Source organism: Mya arenaria, chromosome 14 (assembly GCF_026914265.1).
Source record: "Mya arenaria isolate MELC-2E11 chromosome 14, ASM2691426v1".
Classification (NCBI taxonomy): Eukaryota; Metazoa; Mollusca; class Bivalvia; order Myida; family Myidae; genus Mya; species Mya arenaria.
The window spans coordinates 25907543-25930244 of NC_069135.1; the positions used below are offsets into that span (position 1 = coordinate 25907543).

At 33.4% G+C, this 22702-nt stretch overlaps 1 protein-coding gene across 5 annotated transcripts in view; it reads right to left on the reverse strand.

The window, feature by feature from the left end:
• Positions 1-2174: 2174 nt before the first annotated feature.
• Positions 2175-22702, reverse strand: part of LOC128216666 (plexin-A1-like) — a 101499-nt gene continuing 80971 nt past the window's right edge. For 4 of the 5 annotated variants that reach the window (XM_052923288.1, XM_052923290.1, XM_052923289.1 and 1 more), the window contains 17 exons: positions 22249-22366; positions 21367-21474; positions 21030-21178; positions 18286-18416; positions 16754-16813; positions 16489-16563; positions 16074-16140; positions 15286-15471; positions 14832-14988; positions 13399-13572; positions 12684-12808; positions 12065-12142; positions 11199-11353; positions 9616-9763; positions 8808-8945; positions 7118-7195; positions 2175-5756 (listed from right to left, as the gene is read on the reverse strand). In XM_052923288.1, the coding sequence (XP_052779248.1) occupies positions 5667-5756; positions 7118-7195; positions 8808-8945; positions 9616-9763; positions 11199-11353; positions 12065-12142; positions 12684-12808; positions 13399-13572; positions 14832-14988; positions 15286-15471; positions 16074-16140; positions 16489-16563; positions 16754-16813; positions 18286-18416; positions 21030-21178; positions 21367-21474; positions 22249-22366 (2037 nt within the window). In that variant the 3' untranslated portion in view covers positions 2175-5666. The remainder of the gene's footprint in view (positions 5757-7117; positions 7196-8807; positions 8946-9615; positions 9764-11198; positions 11354-12064; positions 12143-12683; positions 12809-13398; positions 13573-14831; positions 14989-15285; positions 15472-16073; positions 16141-16488; positions 16564-16753; positions 16814-18285; positions 18417-21029; positions 21179-21366; positions 21475-22248; positions 22367-22702) is intronic. The other variant, XM_052923292.1, reaches the window with a different exon arrangement.

Genomic DNA, 22702 nt, shown 5'->3' on the forward strand with positions numbered 1-22702 from the left:
TTCATTGTACCCAATTCCCCCTTGCATCAGGACAATATATATTGTGTACGTGTTTTAAATAAAAAGTTTTCATGTCACAAGGGAAGAACGGTACTTTTTATCCAAACAAATACGCTTATGGTAATTTGCATATTAACTAGAGAAACGTTAACTGGAGCTTAACACTGGTTAACTTCAGCGAGCACGTGGTTCAGCCATCAATGTACGTGAAAACGTGTAGAATTAATAGTTTCAGTGATTATCTTTATTTTGAATTTACTTTTATGACGTTAACGATTCAATTAATGTATATTTGTGTTTCATTTTATAGACCTATGTATATTAATGAAAAGGTGCATTTAATTTAATTACAGGTTGGTAATAGATCCAGAAAACTACATAAAAGACAAAGTCGTAGCATGAACATGAACAAAGTAAGTTAAACAAATTTGCACGTAAGTACTCTTAATTGCTCAAAAATGAACATTGAAATATAGTCAAATTGAAATAGATAAAACACGATGTTAAATATGAAACACGTTTCATTTGCAATTCCGTCACGTGAATCAGTAAAAACCTTAAAGACAGTACATATTTCTCCCAAACATTTCATTTAATGTTAATGCCGATTTCTTTACTGTTCCTTTACCTGCACGAGCAAAAATGCCCGTTGAAAATAATAAATGATTAATTAAATTCTGATGTGTTTACACTTATCGGCCTTGCGGCAAAATATCATATTGCTATAATAATTGTCATCATAGATATTTGGATTGTTGTTAGCATGCAAGATGTTGCAAGTTCGTAGTTTATTAAGTTTGGTGTTTATATATCACTGTGAGAAAAACTGTCTTTAAAATGAAATAAATATAATTTCGATAAAAGACGGTGGTACTTATTTGATCTAACAGCATGTCTCTGATGTCATACATGTGCACCATGTGAACACAGATTACGGTTATGAAACGAAAGTAATGTGAATTCATCGTGATCCATCATCTCCTTTTTAAGGATTGGTAAAACCAAAATTGATTCGCAAATTTTGTTTATGAAATTTAAGAGATTGATATTTATCTATCATACAATAATTAGGATGTCCCATCATTTGTTTTAAAGCGAGCGAGTAATCGTTCTAAAGCAATGACTTATTAACGATGTAATGCAATCGGGCATGAGTGTTACATGTGTTAGAATGGATACACATGATTTATACGATATAACATTCGATTGTTATTGCTAGTTATATAATGATGTTCTCTTACCACAGAGACAGAAACAAGTGTCTGCTCTGTTTTGTTCTTTGAAGAGCAATTGTGATAAAGGTTATTTATGTTTTATGTTCACTCGCTAACTTAAAAACCAATAGCACTTAATAATTGTTAAACTATGTATAAACACAAATTGAAAAGGGTAAATCTCTTCTGGGTGGTGCTTTAATATACATAGACAGGTCATATGCACCATTTAACAGACGCGGACACAGGGAGAATATAACGAAAGGTCAACACGGCGTAACGAAAATCAGTATAATATAATGCACGCGATATAATCTGAACACACTTAATACTTATTAATATCTGTCAAACGAATTAACAACGCAAAATAACAGGTGTGTCCAGGATTCGGCGTAAGAAATAGCGCAACTAGGGGATGTAACTTACGGTGAGCATCTCAATGCGTCAAAACGAAATATTTATGGTTAACCTTTGATAATATGAAATATGTAAATTTCAAAGCTTAAACGGTACATTATGTGTTGCATTTATATTCATATGTCTTTCGATGGACATCATAAATCCCCCATTCCGTTCGTGTATTTCTCTCAGGGATCTCTAATTAAGTCGGATGCAAGAGAAATCGTGTCAACCATAAGTCTTACCAATAACGAAGTCGTCCTAAATTTGGACAAGTCGTCCCATGTTTATTTCATTGTTCAGATGAAGTTTGACCTACAATTTAGTGATATCAAATACATTAATGCACACTTTATTTCACATGCTATAAACTTGATAAACCTCAACCGAAATATATAATCCTTATCTTTTTGGTGCTATAAAATCAATTATCGGTAATGTTGTACTTTGTGACGATTTATCAAAATCTAGTTAAGGGACGACTTCATGTGGGCTTGATTAGTTCACGTCATCATAAAATCAGTATCTTTTATTCGGTATGCTCTTTTCAACAAACAAAGCTTTTGGGTTAGACTTTTATTGCAAAGAGTAATATGTAAGTACAGAGGTATGTGATGATATTTTTTACAAACAACAATGAAAAAAACATTTTATTAGCTTAACAGTTTTTGAACGTTACCCTTTAAAGTCTAAGAATTAACAAGAACTCCGTTAGACAAGCACAAAAATAACATTGATAAATATTTTCAATTAGGATAAATATAAGAAGTAGAGGGAATTCTCTCGAACTTTTAATATATTGAACATTATATTGAAATCAAACAACTGACATCAACGAGAAGAAAACAAACTGATAAAAGGACACACTGAATTACTAGAAAAACAAACATGAGTGAAACACAACAAGCATTTAGCATAATGTGCCATCTAACCAACGTAATACGAGTGTGGTCGCTCTTCAATGGTTATTTCTGAATTGTTCTATTACCTATTTCGAAACTAATAACTTGTAGCCTATACGATTCAAAACGTGATTTAAACTAGTTATCCAATTGAAATTCTTGATATTATATATTATCCAGGTCTGTACAATTGACTGACGATTATTTAAAAAAAACAATGTCAGGGACAGCGCGCTCGACTTCTCCGCCGCATTGAAGTCAAAGGGTTGAAATGTTATATTGAAACATGCATGAATCACAGTTATTGAGACTTAAATGCAAAACCTTTACCAGAATTTCCACATCTTATAATCAAGGGTCAAAATGTATATTAAAGACCAGCCAGAGTTATCTATCTTAATAAATTAAGATGGTTGAGGGTCCATGTATGATTCAATGCAATACATGATGTATTTGATATCGACTTACCGGTAAGTGTCCATTCACGCAAATCCTTATAATTCAATTAATGAAGTGGATGGGATAGTAGGGAGAACATATCTAATGTTAAAATGCAATATATTATGCATACCCTTAACCAAGGTGTGACACCGAAGGCGAGGGTGACACCGACTCTAGATTGCATAGAATAGCTTTCCTTATTCTTCCTAATTCTTCGAATATTCAAGCTTAAAAAAATGTATTGTAAGCAAATTCCGAAATGATGCATACAGTTAAGATGTTACAAAATGGCGAAAATGGTTTTCAGGTTAATAAAGAAACAGTTCAGTTTTATGCAGTCAAGCGAAAAACATAAAAACAAAACAAATATAAAAGAAAATTACATCTTATCAAATCAATGGAAGCTTCATTGCAAACGATTACATAAAGCTATTAACGTTGATTTCATTCAGACAAAAAATTGAAACTTAACTAAAATCTCATCATCATTTTGGCAAGCATTAGAAATTAGTCATAATTTGAATTTACAAACACAGATATATTTATTGTTCAACAGTAGTATATATCAAGAATGTGGCAAATTGGATGTGTCGCCATTCGAGGGTATCCATCATATATCAATTAGGTGACCATGTCTTTGACCTTTGACTGACTGATCCAAAAATTAAATAGGTCATTTACCAAAAACATAAGGACTCCACAACAATAGAAATGTTATTGATCGGGAACAGGTGTGTGACACTGACGCCGCAATGATGCAGCAAACGACGCCGCATCACAACAGTACACGTATATCCCATCCTGATAAAATCTGTGTAAAGCAATTGATAACTTTGGCAGAAAGAATGAGGAAAAAAATATAAAAATGATGATCAAAATATTTCTAATTTCAATTACTTTTTCTGAGTGCGTTTAAGTTAGTGAAGTTTTCCTGAATTTTGACGAGAAATTAACATACCACATATATTTTATTATAGAGAGATCATCACATCAACAAGTGAATAACATAACATAACATCGTTGTTTTAAATATTTCATTCTGAGCTGTAGACCGCTTTGCTCTGGTATGTAGCAAATTATATTTTGAAACAAGCAAGCTGGCTGGAATGGCAAGGAACTCTAATACAAAGTTACATTGTACGCATTTTGACACATTTGATTAAAACTGTTTTTAAACTAACAATATATATTTGAGATATCAAAATGATTTGGCACAATCATATATTTATGTATGATGTTATTCAATAGATATGAGAACAATGTGATGTTTCGAAAACAGTATCATTATATACAGTATAAAATATAAGTTCACATACATGGGCCTTTAGTGAATAACGTCTTGAACCCGAGTCTAAGAAGCAAAATAAATCTGAGATTCTAATTATTACTGATAAGTTTATAGCACTGTAGAATGTGTTCATTATAAAATAGTCAATGCTTTGAACAACGAATGCTCTTCTCATGCAGTTTTAGAATGTACTTAAGACAATCTGTATTTCAGACTCAAGACATTGGTCATTATGGATCCAGTTTATTGTAAAAATAGCTTGTTGAAAATTTGCTGTGTAAGTTATAAATTCTATATTTTCAATACTCAAACTCTTTGTGAGAAACAAGCAAGAACATGATGTATTATTGTGAGTGTGAGCCTCAATCTCAGAGTCGGGGTTGTTGATGAATATGGACCATTGGGACTAATTTACTCGTCCATGTTAATTGCAGAAAAAATGTTTTTGCAAAATCTATTCGAGATCAAACGATTTTAAAACCTTATCCAGGTCGAACAGGCAGTATAAGTTAGGCTTTATGTGGATATATTTCTTGGTAAAAGATATTATTTCCATTTTATCAGCAATTTATCAGCAGATTTGTAAGAATCAGATTTTTAAAACTGAATTATACATAAAGCTACTTTTGTGAAACACCAAGATAGCTGATACAGTTCACACGATTCATTTAGTTATAATTAATAAAAAAATACCAAACATTAAATAGATAATATATATCAATCAGTCTAACCCACAATGATCGAAGGAAATATAGATTCAATGTACACGTTTGTGGAGAAATATATCAAGGGCATGTTTGCATACATAACAATACACATATGATAAATATGGGACATTGACAAAGGCACTTCTTAATATAATAAATGACCAATAAACTATATAATATTATTATATCACACAGTTATCATTACAAAATCAATCACAAATGATAGTATAAAAATAGAGAAAATTGAGAATACATTGAGCATTGCCTATACATAAAGCTAGATGATCAAATATACCTTTATACTAGCACTTTTGAAAACACACAAATGTGAATAACACAATTTATAATTAAATTTCGGTGATATCATACAAAAACTGATTATGTATATACTCTCTAAATGCAAAAAAATATATCTATCAATCCATATTATCAATAATCTGATTACAGTTTCAATGTACATTATGGGTAATAAAATCAACTTAACTTTACACAAACTATACGTATATACATCTTTAATGTCATGAAGATAAAATTATGATAGCCTTTAAGGTCGTTCTGTTTGTATAATTCAATAAATGCATGTAACAATTATCTATAGGAAATGCTGTCTTTTTTACTGAATTAACAAACTATTTGTGCAAACACCTTTAAATTGAAATCACTTATATCAAATATCTTTTTTGTTAAAACTGCCCTATTCCGAAAAACTCCCTTTCTATTCTTCCATCATAGAGAATATGTCATCTAACTTCTTGTTCAACTGCAGACATCTGGTCTCCTGGCAGATTGACAGGTCGTCTAGAATCTATAACAGAAAAAAAAACAATCAAGTAAGCTACAATCATTTAAATATCACTACAGTTGTTTGAAATCAGAACCAAATTTTGACGATCGATTTTCGGAGATTGAAACCAGTCAATGATCAATTAAATAGACATTAGTAAAACGTTGTCATAAGCAATGCAACGGCCTAACGATAATCAGCTTTAGATATTCTTAATAAAGAAAAAAACTCTTACAATATATATCCCTAAGGAACATTTCTGAGAAATGATTTTGAAATCGTGCCAATGTTTTCTGAAGAAATGGTTTTAAAAATTGTCCATATACATGTAGACATAAAGTGAAAGCTAGCCCCGCCCCTAGTTGCCATGTCTTTTATGAGTCACAATCGGGTGAGAGATTTGATATGTAGTTGCCTAAGGAACATATCTGTGAAATTATTTTGAAATCGGGTCAATTGTTACGGAAGAAGATTTTCCGAATAGTCCATATTGATATAAACTGGTTACTAGCCCCGCTCCTGATAACCATGCTTTTGATGAATAAACATTACGTTAAAGAAGCTGACAGAACATCACATTATGAACCATACTGTGAAATTGTATCGAAATCGGGGAGAGATTTCAAAGTTTTCAATATAAACATATAGCCCCGTCCCGTGGCGACCTTGTTTTTTTATGAATCACTTTGACGTGAAGGAATTTCATACAGGGTTACCTAAGAAGCATTTCTGTGATATCATTTAAAATCAGGGCAACGGGTTCCGAGGAGAAGATTGTCCATAAAAAACATATAGTGAATTGTTGACACGCCCACTGGCGGCCATTGTTTACGAATGAACTCTGGGTGAATGAATTTGATAGAGTCTGCTAAAAACATTTCTGTAAAATTATTTTAAAGGCAGGTCTGAGAAAATTTTCGAAGACTTCCATAAACATTAAATGAAAAGTAGCCCCGCCCACTGATGGCCATGATTTTCTACGAATCAACCAGGAGTGAAGAATTTTATAATTGTATATATAATACAGGGTCCACGCAGGAGCATTTCTGTGAAAGTATGTTGAAATCAGGCAAGCAGTTTCTGAAAAAAGGATTTTCAAATTTGTTTTTTTTTCTTTAGGTTGCCATGGAACAACTTTTATTGATTGAATCAGGAAGAGGACCACCCAACTAACATTCCTGCGAAGTTTGGTTGAAATCCTTCAAGTGGTTTAGGAGGACAACGTGTTTTAAGGAAAGTGTTAACGACGGACAATCACCCTATCACAATAGTTCACGCTGAGCACAAAACGCTGAGCACTTTGTGCTCAGGTGAGCTAAAAACAAGACAATCCTATAAAAAAAACGACTGTAAAGTATATGTATCAAATAAAGTTCTGAAACCTCGTCGGTATATGGCTTGATCTGCTCGTATAATCTGTAAAGTGCTGCATTCTTGTTGAAAGTAGTTTCCTGCTGGTTCTGAAAATAACACGCCAAATTACATCACATTATATGAATGGAGCATGGATTCAATGTCACAGGAACCAGTACTATGTGTTACATAAGTAATACGCCTCAAACATTAATGAGTTTTTAAGTTATTCAATGCGTTAAAAACGGTTAATTGAAAGAAATGAAAATAACCTTAAAAACAATGGCCTGCTGATAACACACATCACCAAAGACGAAGCCTTAATGTTTTTGCTTAGTCACTAGAACCGTTATGACCTAGAACCTGATATCATTTTTCTATATATTTCCACATCTACCTTACGATGAGATTATTTCTGCTTGTCTGGTCCAGATAAATGCTATTGTGTATGGGGAGGTAGCCTTGGTCCAAAAAATATTCAAATCGAACTTCAATGTCTTTTTAAAGCAGTACTCTCACAGATTGAACGTTTTGAAAACTTTTTGTCTTGGAAGGAGCCGATTTTTGCGAAAATCCATGGAAACCAATTATATAAGACTGCTGACAAAAAAATATATCGCAGATTTTTATATTTTAGATCAAAAATTGATGTTTTATGCATTTTTTCTTAAATCTTTAGTAACGGTTTAAGCTATAAAACAATAATTTTTGAACGGAAATATGAAAATCTGCGATCATGTTTTGTCAGCAATCTTTTATCATTGGTTTCTAGATATTAACGCAAAAATTGCTCTTTACTAGACAAAAAATAAAAAAGTGTAAAAACGGTATCTGTGAGAGTGCATCTTTAACAGGCTTATCAAGATGCTCATACTCACTATTGTACTAATCTTATATCTGCGTTAACATTAGAAATGGCAATATGCTGTTTTTTAAAATTTGAATTCCCTTTTCAGTACTTGCTCAAGTAAAATTTACACAAATATGTATCAAAATAACTAATATGACACTTAATAAGGTAATGTTCTACTATGACTAAATAGCAGATCGACTAAAATCTGTATTGAAACAGGCCCCTGATGTGGTATCCTTTGAAGACAAGAGAACTTGACCCTAGTGTGGCTAAAATTAAAGGGTAAGAGGGATATACCTGGCTACTAGTACTACATCATCCATGCATTCCTTTAATGGAGAGAGGTCTCCTTTACCATGTTGATCAGCCTATTTTTATTTTGTTAAGCTCAATTTAGAAGAAGGTTAGTAGCTCATAGACTCATATTGGGGTTCGATTCCTTTGTAGAGCAAGTGTTCAGTGAGTGAAATACAGCCATAAAACAAGACCACCCTTACCCTTAACCACTCTTACATTAATTGGGATTTATTCCAAGACCTCTGGGGTGAGAGGCGGACACCTTCACAACTATAGCACTATCACCGTAGATGGACTCGAACCGATGACCACTTGGATGATGGTAAACACCTACACCACTTCATCACTCTCAAACGTGTTGTGCTGAATCACCACGACCTCTTGGGTGAAAGGCGAATCCCTACACCAAGAGACCACTCACACACTGGTGGGACTTAAATCCACCACCTCATTGGTGAAAGGTGGACACTTTTCACATTACAAGACAACTTTCGTCTTGGTGTAATTAGAACCCTTAACTATTTGGGTGATAGACCACACTCACACTACCAGGTAAAATGAATACGTACTCTGTTAATACTTGTCAGGTATTGTCCAAGCTCATCGGGTTTCTGCACGTTCTCTTTGACATTTTTGTAGAACTCCTGAACATGTGTTCTGAACTTCGTCAGCTCATTTCGGAAAATAAGCTTCTGAGTTGGCGATTCCTAGAATAAAGTATTTTCATAATATCATCAATCTTATTTTAATAGATAGGCATCAATATGTTTTGTAATATGTGTGCATAATGTACTACAGTGGTGTACCAATTTGCCTTTAATAGGTGTTATCCGGAATTCAGTGAGAAAGGACTTTCCGCTATTTTGCATGTAGGTACAAACACATTAAGCCCAGATAGGTGTGGTGATCTATTCATATTAAAATTCAGCTAATCCATATGTCCTTTGTTCATATTAAATTATTTAGATGACATAAGGTCATAACGGTTAACCAAGTATTTGTACCTACAGATTAATAACATTACGGAGTAAATCTATTAAGGCAGCCGACCCACATGATACTTTTCTGATAGCTCAATGTTAAATATTGATGCCTGTTGTCCCCATGTCATTTTGAAGTCATCGGGTAGCATTTGAAATTGTTTTGCGTGCGTTACTAATATGTAAAATAGATGATCGAAATTACACTATACATAAAGTTTTAACAGATATTATAAAAAGGTAAAAATGACCAAATAAAAACAAGTGGCAGGCAGATTTCAATAAATTTGAAAACCTGTCTTTCTTGTGACTTGTCCCTTGCTACATGTGTCACAAGCAAGCTTAAAATGTACAAATATCATTCCCAAAGAATTGTAAGAATAAAAGCTTTCTCAACCTTTGACACGGCCTGTTCCGTGCGACTGAAGCTCTCAATGAAGACTTGACTGATCACATCCAGACTCTCCGAAACATAGGACGGGGCATTGATATCGAACAGAATTGACGGTGTCTTGATAAGCATGGCCCAGATGCGAATGGAGTAGCTAGACGAAACATAGGAGAATAATTGAGAATACAAACCAATTCAAGCAGTGGATTACATTCAAGACCTCTGTTAGGTAGTTACGGCCGTCGATGATGTCAAAAATGACCGGCAGAGGATAGCCGGATACGAATGAAGTAACTTGCAAAAATCAAATAGTATTTGTACATGGATCAATATCATTTAATACATTTATCATGATCATTTTTATGCTGACGTTTTTCACATACTGTGAAATCATTAATGTTCGTGGGACATTAATGTTCGTGGTTTTCGTGGGTTTTGTGATCCACGAATTCAAGATCCCACGAAATATAGACCCTTTATTCACGTTTTCATTTGCCATGTTATGAACATACTCTAGTATAGTCTTTACAGAGATCTCAGTATACGGCGGTATACGGCGTTAATACAGACCTCACAATATATCGTACCGTTAATGTTTTGCTAATATATAAATAAAAGACCAAATAAATTCACTGTGTTTTTTACCAAATCAATTCTCTGTGTTTTTACTTGCGTGTTGAATATCAGTACTCGATATTTTTCTTTAATGAAATATTTAATCGATTACATTGATTGTTTACTCAAATATACGCAACTTTTCGATGTTTTCACAGTTTGCAAATTCTTAATTGGCATTAAATGGCTTCGCATAACTATATCTCTCATCAGGGTACATCTTCTTTTATGACCTTAATTTCCAATTAAATCGATAATTGACATGGGTACATGCACTAATTTGCATGTTGTTCTACTCTAGAGTGTCATAAACGGTGTGACGTAGAATACGAAAATCACGTGCACAGCGCGTGGTGATTCTGCGAACGACTTGGGATGATCGCAGTTTCGGATTTTTTTACTTCACAAAATAAAAAAAACATGAATTCAAGTACTAAAGAAAATGTAAATTTTCAGAAAACCACGAAATTTCATGTCAACGAATATAAATCATTTCACTAAGAATCCCCAGTAAATTTACATTTTACTGACTGTTCCAAGGCGGTTCCTAACAATCCTTGATAACCATACCTAGATTTTTTTATATAGTATATATGCACTGTGCTGTTTGTGGAGTTTTGTGCAGTTGTTCCATGTTTCTTGTTTGTGATTTTTTTGTGTTCTATGTCTTTGGCATTAATACTCAGTGCCATTAAACGGGGTTTATGTTTAAACTTTTGGCTACTGAGCTTGTTTCTGTAGTTTTTCACTTAAGTATTGTATAAAATATATGTTAAACTTATTTAAAGCAAATTGTAAAAACAACATATTTCGAAGAGCATAACGTGTTTTCGTGCAAGCTTTAATACATATAAATCTATTTAACATATATTTTGAAGGCATATTAATACTAATGATGTTACCTGGTAGTATGCTAATAAAAGAACACGCTTTTACGACGATCATCATTCCTTTCAACAAACTACTGGGCTTACCTATGGCTTTTCCAGGCATGGAGTGTGTCGGGATCTATTTTTTGTTTTTCTGCAAGATCATCCAGGAAATCATAGAGGAACTTGACGGGCGGAGGACACTTGCTGTTCTCCAATACCAGGCTGAACAAGTCATCTATGTACTTCACAAGTGACAACTGCGCGGAAAGAAGTAGGTTTGTATAACATGTCTTCGACATTATAAGATACAGTTTATTTCCTTTACCTAGTCATAGTGCATAGGGGTAGATTACATGTAAATCACAATATATACGTTATGTGGTAAAACATAAGTAACTTAAGACGTTATACAAATAAATGTTTAAGCTCAGTAGGTCAAAATCATTGAACGTGATTCCTATTCTTTATTTCCTCAATAAAACAAGAGCATAATACCAAAGTGCTACATTTGTTTCTATGAGTGACTTAGGTATGAATGCTTGTACTGGTTTAGGTTCTATAAAATATACCAGACATTTCAATAGTATTTCAACACCAAATAAGCAAGAACAAGTTTCTCAAGATGAAAAAGCGTTCAATAGATCACCTAAAACACAAGATAAACGTTCGATTTTAGAGTCACTTTAATCGACCGAATACAAATATTTTATCAGATCCATTTCTATTTGATTATATAAAATACGTAAAATTTCATTATTTAATTTACAAACTAAGTCTTGTTTCTAATGACAACTTATCTTCTATTTGACTTGCCCACTCAGATTAGCCGACTGAGTTTTCCCCTTGCCCTTTGACAAGTGTACTGTTCTTGGGCTTATGTTATCACAAACAGAGCTGTCAGTTAGGTGAATATGTTACGATATGTTCAGGTTTTAGTAGTGATTCACATCCCATTCTATAACAATTACCTTGGTTGTGATAAGCCTGTTCAAGTACAGCTCATCAATGGCAGATTTCTCCTTCTTGTTTGCATCATCATCCTTTAACTTAAATTTAATGTTATATGTAAATTATAAGCAGGCAACAGGGACAAAAATCCTTTTTTCTTATAAATAATATTTCTTCAACTTGCATATTTAATTAAATACTATGACCCTGTTTCTATTCAGGGTATATATTATAAAATATCATAGCACAATCATTTAATCTTTACACTGTTTTAAAAAATATGGTATTTCAATGTATATTTAGTTACATTAACTAACCCGACGAAAATAAATCAATATAACAGCAGGGGTAAAACCAGTTGGTCTTTTTCTGTTTATACTGGAGAAGGCTTGCGTTAAAATGAAACTGTCACATTATACATAGTTATATTTAAAGCACCCCGGAATTTTTTTTGAAAGCGTGCGAAAGGCTCGCTTAGTATTATTGTTTTTCAGAGCTTAATGTGTGTATCATATGACGACTCGTAACATGCAATTAAAAACTACTAAATGTATGTGATGTTTAACGATTTGTCATTTTTTTAATTCAATACAAGCAGTTTAAAGACACATCACCGATGAAAGATATAATATTACGTACCAAGTGCCACTGTTTCAGTTCCATCGGGTTTTCTTCGTCATGCGAAGTGGAACACTCGGCCGTCAACGGTTGGTCAGACCCCATACTGTTGACATCGAAGCCAGGGTCAATCTGTGCCAAGTTCACTGTAAATAGATAAAATTGGTAATTTGGGGGGATTCTTGTCTTGTACGATTTATGAACAGTTAGCAGGTTTGTAGTAGAGTTAAGAAAGGGTATAACATAAGCTAAAATAGTAAACTACATGTATTTATTTCTTGTCAGAACATTCAAACAGGTGAAGAGATGAGGACGGCGATAACTCCTTTATATAATTCCAAGGCTGGTGTGCAGCATCAAAATGACCAAGCCTCAGTTATTTTGTCGTACGCGGTTGATAAAAATTGTGGTAATACAAAAAACTGTTTTGGTATCATTCCAAATTATCAATTTTATAATCAAAGTGTTTTGTATCTCCTTTAAATTAAATCCGGAGACTTTAATTTCACTTAAATTTGATTCACAATTTTGTTGGTAATATTCTTTAACGGTAATAAATAGACGTACATTGCGTTATTTTCTTTGGTACTTTTTGCGTGACTATTTTTTGTTGCCAATTTATGACGTTTTAAAGTAACTGTAAATTTAATATTTTGTCAGGTCTTAAATTCGTAACGTGTTTTATTAGCAAACAATCATAATTACATCCTTGTGAAATTAATACAATCTACAGTACCATAATCCTCCTGCTGACTGAGCTCAGCATTCCGTGGATCTACGAGGGCCATGTTACTTTGGTCGGCCACTGCGTAGTGCGCCAGTGTGTTAACACGAATCCATTCACCATCACGCTTGGACGTGTTGTCTTTATCACGAAGTATCATTCGTCCGCTGAATCCGGCATGCCACTCTAATATAAGAAATAATATGAAAAAATGCTAAAATTAGATGTTACTTTTAAACATTTGTGAATCATCTATTAAAACAATATCACAACACGCACATACCAAAAGCTCATCTATTTTTTCAGCTTATTAAGTGTCAAATAATTCAAAAGACTTTTAGCATGCAATTGTGCATTTTATTCTAAGTGGAAGCAGCGGTGTGCTACCGTTATAGCTTGTTTCTTTGCAGGAATGTCTATTTTAAGTCCCACAAAAAAAATTATTATGGATTTGACAGTATCAATATCTTTATCAGAGCCTGCCGTTATGGTCAGCCGGGTCGCGGCTCATCCTTTACGATCTTTAGTCCATTCCTTTGGAAAGATATTCATCGTGCAACATTACCGTACAAAATAGCCTTCTACACAAACATTTGCTTTAATTTCGAATGTGTTTTTACCCAGTCAGCAGCCAATCTAACAATACGCTCTTTGCTCTTGGATATTTTTGCCAGATTCAGCCATATTTAAGTCGGTATGAAATGCTGTTTGACTTGCTATGTTGCCTTTCAAATTGAAAGACACGACTTGTGTATGTGGAAGAAGTGTAGAATTCTAGGACAGAAAAGTCAATGCCAATTCCAGTGAAATGCTAAACATTTATATGAATAAGGAAACCATCATTTTGCAGCAATGTTGCCACTATGACTACCAATAAAACAATCCTCATATTTGAACGACTCTTATATGAACATGACAATAAAAACACAAGAGCTGCATGTTTCTTTAACAACAGACGAGCAAAACATAAAATAAATTGATTTTTAAGGATCAATTATTCTGGATAATGGTAATAATAGATATCAGTATACCATTGCCTTTGAGCAGTCGCACTAAGGCCATTTGTGTGAACTTATATCTTGTCGTTCCTTGTTTCGGGTGTAATACAATAATAATAAGTATTTCATTGTATTACACAAGTGTAATGTAACTTCAATTGACATCATTTCATACAGCTTATTCACTATTAAAACGTTTACTGACAAACGAGTAAAAATCATATTTTTTGCGATGAATGGTAATGTCATACTAAATCGATTCATAAGCCTGTTGTCCTTGAATTAAAATTTCTTGAAAATATTTACGCAAGATTGAAGTGTTTGCCAAATACTCACATAGTTCCTTTTTCTTATTTTTAATATATTTTGTATTAACTGGCAACTCATGTACGATCCTATATAAGTCATTTGAGCAAGTATCAGACACAATGAAATTGCTATGCCTACCAAGAAGAAGTTCAGTGGGATCTACAGGAAGTTGCGAGGCCGGGTAGTTGACATAGATCTGGTCGAGGCACTTGGCTTTCACCTGGTTAACTGTGTCGCAGTCGAGAGCTTTACATGGGTAGATTTCCTCTCCATTGTCGACCACTACGTTCAATGTCTAGGAAGCAAGTTTACATTCAGCAATATAGTTAAAACATGCAGATGCAATAGGAGTTTGTTGTTTCAGCAATTACAATGATGAAACATAGAATATTTTAAGTGCAATCCTGATGTTGCTTCCAACAGACATAATGTTAATTTAACGTTTCCACAAACAATGTTGACCACGCTATGACAACATACGTTTCTTACTTTTTCACGAATTAAAGATTTCCATTATTTTAAAAATTATATACTTTTTAACAAGAAATTAAAACACAGAATATGCATGTCCTTCTTTATGTTGAGCACCTACCAATGCTTTAGCCTCAAACTTCACATCCGTCGTTTCCTCGTCTGTGGCCGAGCCTTGATATTTCCGGAGCAGTTTCTCCTCCGAAAGTGTGTACTTTGCATCATTGGTTAAAGCATCAATAGGGCCAGCCTCCATCGTTTTCCTGGTGGCGATGTACAACAGGTACAGAAGTGAACCGGTGTGATCCTTTAAGTTTAATTCACACAGGTATGAGTGAACACCAAGTTAAGTAGTTAAAAAAGGTTCTTTTGCAGAAATATGTCGTTCTTTCATGTCTAATGTATTGCTCTTATTCATTGATATTCAGAATGACAGCGAGGCCTTATTAAAATGAAAACTGAAGTACATTTTTTTTGTCTATATCATTCTCTTTGTCTATATCTTTGTCTATTTTATGTCTATATCATTCTCTTTGTCTATATCAAACTTGGCCGACCTCACCCAATTTATCAGTCTTGACTCACGTAGGTCAGAGACTATTCGTAAAGTATGCTTAACAAGCTGTTTAAAATTAGACCTTGGCAAAGTCTATTTTGAACTCACACATGTTTTTTGTGGCACTGTGACGCTACATCAAATGGAACTCAAATTATTGGTTTTGCGCTAGTTTGTTTAACGCTGATCAATAAGAACTTGTCTGTCATAGTTTAGTGAAGATCAGCTAAGAAGTTTCTCAGAAGAACTCAACTCAACAAGGAACACTACCTTAACAATAAGTTTAGGGTACATTGCTTAGATAAACATAAATCTGTTCAGAATTATCGTCCCTACTCAACCAAGAACATTACCTTTAGGTGAGGGTACAAACAGAGGGACAGCCAGTTGCTCAGAAGCTTCTCCGTGATACTCTCACTCCTGTAAATAGTAATTTGTAAACATCACACATGTATGCAAGACATAACTGTGGGCATAATGATGATCAGGTAATGGCGGTAATATATTGTTTACAATCCCTCGCTCATCGATTGCTTTCGAACTTTTTTGTTTGTTGTATTTTTTTCAATTGAAAAAAAACTTGTTACAATGTGTATAATTGCCCCTTATTTGCAAGCTTTCAATGTCAAAACAGTTGTTTTTATACATATCTTTATGTTTTTTTATATATTTTTCTTCTGCACATAGCTACTGAAATAATATAATGTCACCAATCATGTATAATTCATACAGTTGTCTACCGGATACCATAACAGGAAATGAATTTACCTTCTGAACAATGTTTTCACGTCTCTCTTGGATGAAGGGTCCTCAACCAACTGGGTGATCAGAACTTGTAACACTCTTAAAATATCATATACAACATTTGTCTTTTTTAAAAATGAAAATACCATTTCAAAGCAAAGGTATTGTTGTTGTTTTTTATCGAAACAAAGATTTTTATTCTAGACTTCTGTTAAAATATTTTTTTTTAATTATTCAAGATGATTCTTTACCAAAGACCCTTGTTTTAACACATAAATAATAATCTTACTCATGCATGTAGTCCATACGTCCCATCATGATGGCGCATAGATTGCCAGCAAAATTGGATCTGTAATATAAAAAAAGTCAATTACCATTCGTTGTTTAAAAAACATACCAACATAATTATGGTCAACACTTAGACAATACAGTTACATCTGAAACTATAATATTTAAACCGCAAAATGTAGGAACAAACAGAAACAGGTCTTATGGTGTTACTTATTACCATTTCAAATATCTTTTACAAAACAATGAACTGTTTAAATCCTGAAAGGTATCTGCTACATGTTGACATGTCCCACAATGGATTCTTCATTCTTCTTCAATTCACAGCAAACTTCGATTTCATATTTCCTGTTAATGTCACTTTTCCCGTTTACATCATCTTTCCCGATTAATACTTATGTGAAAAGCTACAGAAACAAGCTCAGTAGCAAGAGGTTTAAACATAAACCCGGTTTAATGACACTGGGTAAACGCCAAAGACATAGAACACAAAAACAAAAAATCACAAACAAGAAACAAGGAAGAACAGCACAACACTCCACAAACAGCACAGTGCATACATACTATATAAAAAACTAAGTCACATTTCCCGCAATAAAATCGCTCTCGTAACATCATATTCCCGGTTTGCATAATATTTTCTGCTAACATATTGTTTCCCGTTTACGTCATATATCCAGCTAACGTCATTTTTTTCCACTTACGTCATAATTCCAAATTACACCATATGTATTTAAAGATAGCTTAATCATTACACTTTCCAATGGATTTTGCAAGTTATTGAAATATAGTTAACTTGCGAAAAAAGAGCAATATTTTTCATTTTATTCAATGAAAGTTTCAATATCTTTACTGGACATCGACATTGATGAATAGATATGTTTGGTTTATTTTAAATTCATTTAGTTTGATTGTGATGATAGCTGAACGCTTATATGAATCACTGTCAAGTCCATTTCTTGGGCAGAAACCAGAACTGTGGCCTTTATAGCCGATAGAATGTTCCCATTGTAAGATAAGATTCAAACGAAAACGTACAATAAGCGATTTTGGTATTACATGTATATTCATTTGGCTTGTAATCACAGAAAATTACATTTCCACTCATTGTTATGACATCCAATATTACTGTAATCACTCTGTGAACAATATTTTTGAAATAACATCACAATCAACACAGTGTCACATATTCTACTTGTACAATATTTGAGAGTGTTTTGATCTGGTTTCATTATCCATGAACTCCCATATTCGAATGGTTACTTTAAGGCAGACAGTTCTAAACATGCATTATTATCATTAAGCAGCGTGCATATAAATTACATCAATAGTCTTATAAATTGTAGGCACGCTACCTACTACAATATATATGGTACAAAACAGTGACTACACCTTCTACCCTTGCGGCTTAAGTAATTCATAACTTGTGCTTCGTGCTCGGTGTGTACAATTTTAAAAACTCGGGTAATACGTGCAGTATCTGTTACTCAATCTCCAACTACATACATTAAAATTTGTAACGACGTCGCATACTTTTCCTTGATAAAGAAGTGTTTCTGTTTCTCCATGGTCGTTATCAGGGAAACGAGGAAGAACTTGTTCTCAAGCAGACCTTGGAAACGTTCCATTCCCGTCCTCGCTCGAGCCCGCAGTTCGTCAGACATCTGTAAAAGTGAGAAATAACCATTAAACATCAGCTGCCATTAAGTAGGATATCAGATTATTTTTGAACTTTCAAATAATCTTATAAAGTTATATTAGTAATGGAAAACATCAATACGTACGTACACATCATAGCAAAATGGTATTTGATGAGACGTTATATTTATGTTATTGTTACGTATACATTTATAAAAATAAGAAGCCTACTTATTAAGGCGTGTCATCTATGCATGCATTGTGAAATCTTGTAACTATGACTATGAGCTTGTGGAACTCTTGAATTTACCTTAATTAAATTAACAGATAATTTACTGCTTCTCGGTATTAAGAGAAACTTTAACTTTTAGTACATTAACAATAGCACATATATCAACATTAAATGTTAGGACCTGTAAATTGGTAAAAGTACATGTACATTATGTTAATGAGATTTAAGCTGAGAGATCGAACAAAGCTTTTATTAGAAGCCCGAGGTTTCCAAGAAATACTTGTTCATTCAATCAAAGGTTTTTATCACATAGACAAACGCACATATAAATCATAGTCAAACTGATACAAGAGCCAGCAAATTAAATAGACAATATGAAATATAGAATGATAAAGATGTAATTTCATACTTTACATAAGAAAGTTACAGAGTGGAAGCCAAGGTTCAATTTATGTCTGTTTAATTTTGAAAATTAGTAAAACAAGAGTTAAAGGTCTTGCTACATGAGTGCATTGCCCCTTGCTATATATTTACCAAGTTTCATTTAAAACTCATAAACTGTTTTTAAGATGTTACAGGTTGAAGTTTAAAGTTCTTCCACACAACAAATGCGCTGATGACGTAGATTCCCATGATAACTACACCAAGGCTATGACAATAACTCGTCATGCTTTCTTCAAAAGGCAGACAATCCAAAACATAACACACACTACAAGAGATAATTATTTGGAGCCACTGAGTCCAGTATCCAACAAGAACACCGCAAGCAAACCCTCCATGCTCGTCTACTTTACTCAGTCAAACAACATTTATTCAACAAATATGTTAAAACATGGGAATTGCATATGGGAATTAGAACTAGGTAAATGTCTTAAAAGGTTTCATGATAGTATCGCCAATGATGCATGAGCTATTGCAAATTCAAAGTCTTAGTCAAAGTCGCAATAGCGACACCAAACGTTATGCCAATAATTGATTATAACCTGTTTTTACCCGACAAAAAACAAACCAAAGAAACAGATAAGTCGACATTCACATATATCCAAGAATAATGCAAGCAGGGAAACAGTCACATAACAATTATCAAATTCAACTTGCTGAAAAAATGAAAATCAATCTACATTTTGCATCACCAGATTTTGATAGTTCTAACATTCCTGAGTGATGTCTGACAATGTGGCTTGCAGCAATCGAAGAGGCATTTAAAGTCAGTACAAAACAAAGACTATACCATACCATTGCTTGTGTCAAAAATTGATTCATTGAACCAACATGCTATCAAAATTGAGCATAAACAGTTTAAAAATGCATTTTTCCCATATAATATCACTTATTTTATTGTATATAAGTACCATTTAACATCTTTGAAACATTCAACAAACAATACAATAATACTTGATGAAACATGGAATAAGGAAGTGGTTACTTTGAGCATTACCTGTACAAAATATTGCCATATTACCATCAATGTTTAAAGGCACATTGGTAAATGTTTGGATGTAATCAAATGTAAAATAAAGTATAAAATTCTGAAAAACATTTCAATGCGTTAAGATAAAAAAATGAGATCAACTTTATAAACAGAAAGATAAAAGAGATGGCGGCAGGAATTACACCTTAAAAGTGTTGGTTTGTAAAAGGGAGCTATGTGCACTGCTGCACACCAAAAAGATACTTTTCAAGGGTTTCATAAAACAAAATTTATAATACATAATTGTAATTGTAATTGTCATCACTGCAGAGGAACATGTCAACATTATAATCTTATGTTATACCAGTCTCCTTTCGAACACAATTTTTTTTTGTCGACAATTTTCACTATCAGACAAAAGATTCAAAAAGCATTTAAGAGACATAACCAAGACAGTTATTTCCTACTTTATTCTTCATAATCAAATACGCTGTTCATAGTTATATAAAAGGGCTTTAACAAAATCTGTTGAATCCAGGTCCACATGCATTTGTAAATTCAATGATCTTACATCATTTTATTGGTTTCCATGTTATAAATATTTTATTTTAGGCAGCTTTGCATCATTACCATACACATTATGCTTAAGAATCCTGATAGAAATATTCAAAACTGTTAAAAGAATGGAAATATTTATTAGCTTAGGTAACCTGGACAAAACAAAGGCAAGTAGGCTTGGATTCAATATATACGTTTGTTTAATAAAGTAGTTATTTAACGAGGTCGGACGTAATCCCATTTAAGCAAAATTATTAAGAGTCCTTGGCCAGGTTGTTCTAGACTCATGTGAAGGATTTAGTTTAAACCACCAACGTAAGTAAATAAGAATTATGAACAAATGGCCTTTGTGTTTCAAATCGATAAGTGTATTCAATGTTGTACAGGTAATGCTGTGATTGATATACAAGGTGGGAAAGGGTTAGAAAGCATGCGTACCTTGTAACTACTTACTACGGGATCTGACATCAGATAGTCGGTAGCGAACATGGCATTACACGCGTACTGTTGATACGAGTGGTAGGGGAATCCTTGCTCTATGAGGTTACGATTAACTGTAGACATAGACGTCTGCATGTCAAGGAACTCTGAAATAGTTTAGGAAATGACATTCAGACGGAAACTAATTCAGCTATTACATCTGGTTAAGACAATTTTAGGATTCACACTAATCAGATCATTTTCTCATTGTATAATTAAAGCATAAGAATTTGTTTCCCTTATCAGTAAAATTCATTTGTGATAATTTCTTCTTGGACTAATCGATCTTACTGACCTTCTTTTGCAACATGCTTGATTTCCAATTCAAGGTTGTTGAGTTGTTTTTCCAAGGCTTTTGCTTTGGACCCCACCTTCCGATACTTGCAGACAAAGAACGCTACCACTGTAAGGAAACAAACAAAGAATGCTATCACTGGAAGTATTAAACAAAAATGCTTTCATGGAAGTATCAGACAAAGAATGCTATCAGTGGAAGTATCAGACGAATAATGCTTTCACTGAAAGTATCAGACAAATACTGCAATCACTGGAAGTATCAGACGAATAATGCTTTCACTGGAAGTATCAGACAATCAATATTATTACTGGAAGTATTAGACACATATATAGACACATAATGCAATCACTGCATAAATGAAGAATAAGATCACTGGCTGTATCAGACAAAGAATGCTATCAGTGCAAAAACATACATGGTAATTTGTATTTTGTGTAACATCTTTATGTATAGTAACAAATTGATAAATTATGTATTAAATATTTATTGATTAGTTTAGGTTTTAAATGATTTATAAGTGTCTCAAAATGAACTTTTTTTAATTAATAACAAGCCCTCCACTGTATTCATATTCGTATACTCGGTAATTTTAAAAACCATGGTGCAATCTGGTGTATTCTGCGCATCCTGATGTGTTTTGTTTAGTACTGGAAAATGGACAGTTTTGGATCATCAACTACGCATACTGCAACTTTGGCAGATTATTTTGATTTTTTTTTGTCAGAATCATATGGGTTAAGCCGCGTAATCGCGTATAGGCAGCATGCGCCTGTACTCATTATGCCTTCTTTCGGATAATGAATTAACCAAATCATATTTACTTTGTTTATATTAATATTAAAAGATGATAAAATTGTGCATGAGTTATAACATTATTACCCAACACAAGAAGAAACAGTGCAGCTCCAGCTGCTGCTCCGGCTATGATCAGGACGTTCTCGAAATTTTTTTTGTACTTAATGTATCCCACAGTTGTATGTATGTTTCCTATCGTCACCTATAATGTAAGGAATTAAAGTACCGACATACTTAAGAGTTCAGATACTCGCCATCACAGAGCCCTGGATACTTGATATCACACTGTGCTTAATTATGTACCGTGGGCCATATAACTAGCAAAACATTTTTGGTGCGAAAAAATAAGGAAGTTAAGCTCTACATAAGACAGCAATTTCTGCAGAAGCTTTACTTATTCTTGTGAGCCAAAAACAAAAAAACAAATTGAGCCAAAGATAAAACAAAATATTGTCAATTATAGTTTGTAACCTAAATTCATTAAAACCAAACTTTGTCATCAGTTATCCTACGTACTTAGTGACTTGTGAAGTTTAAA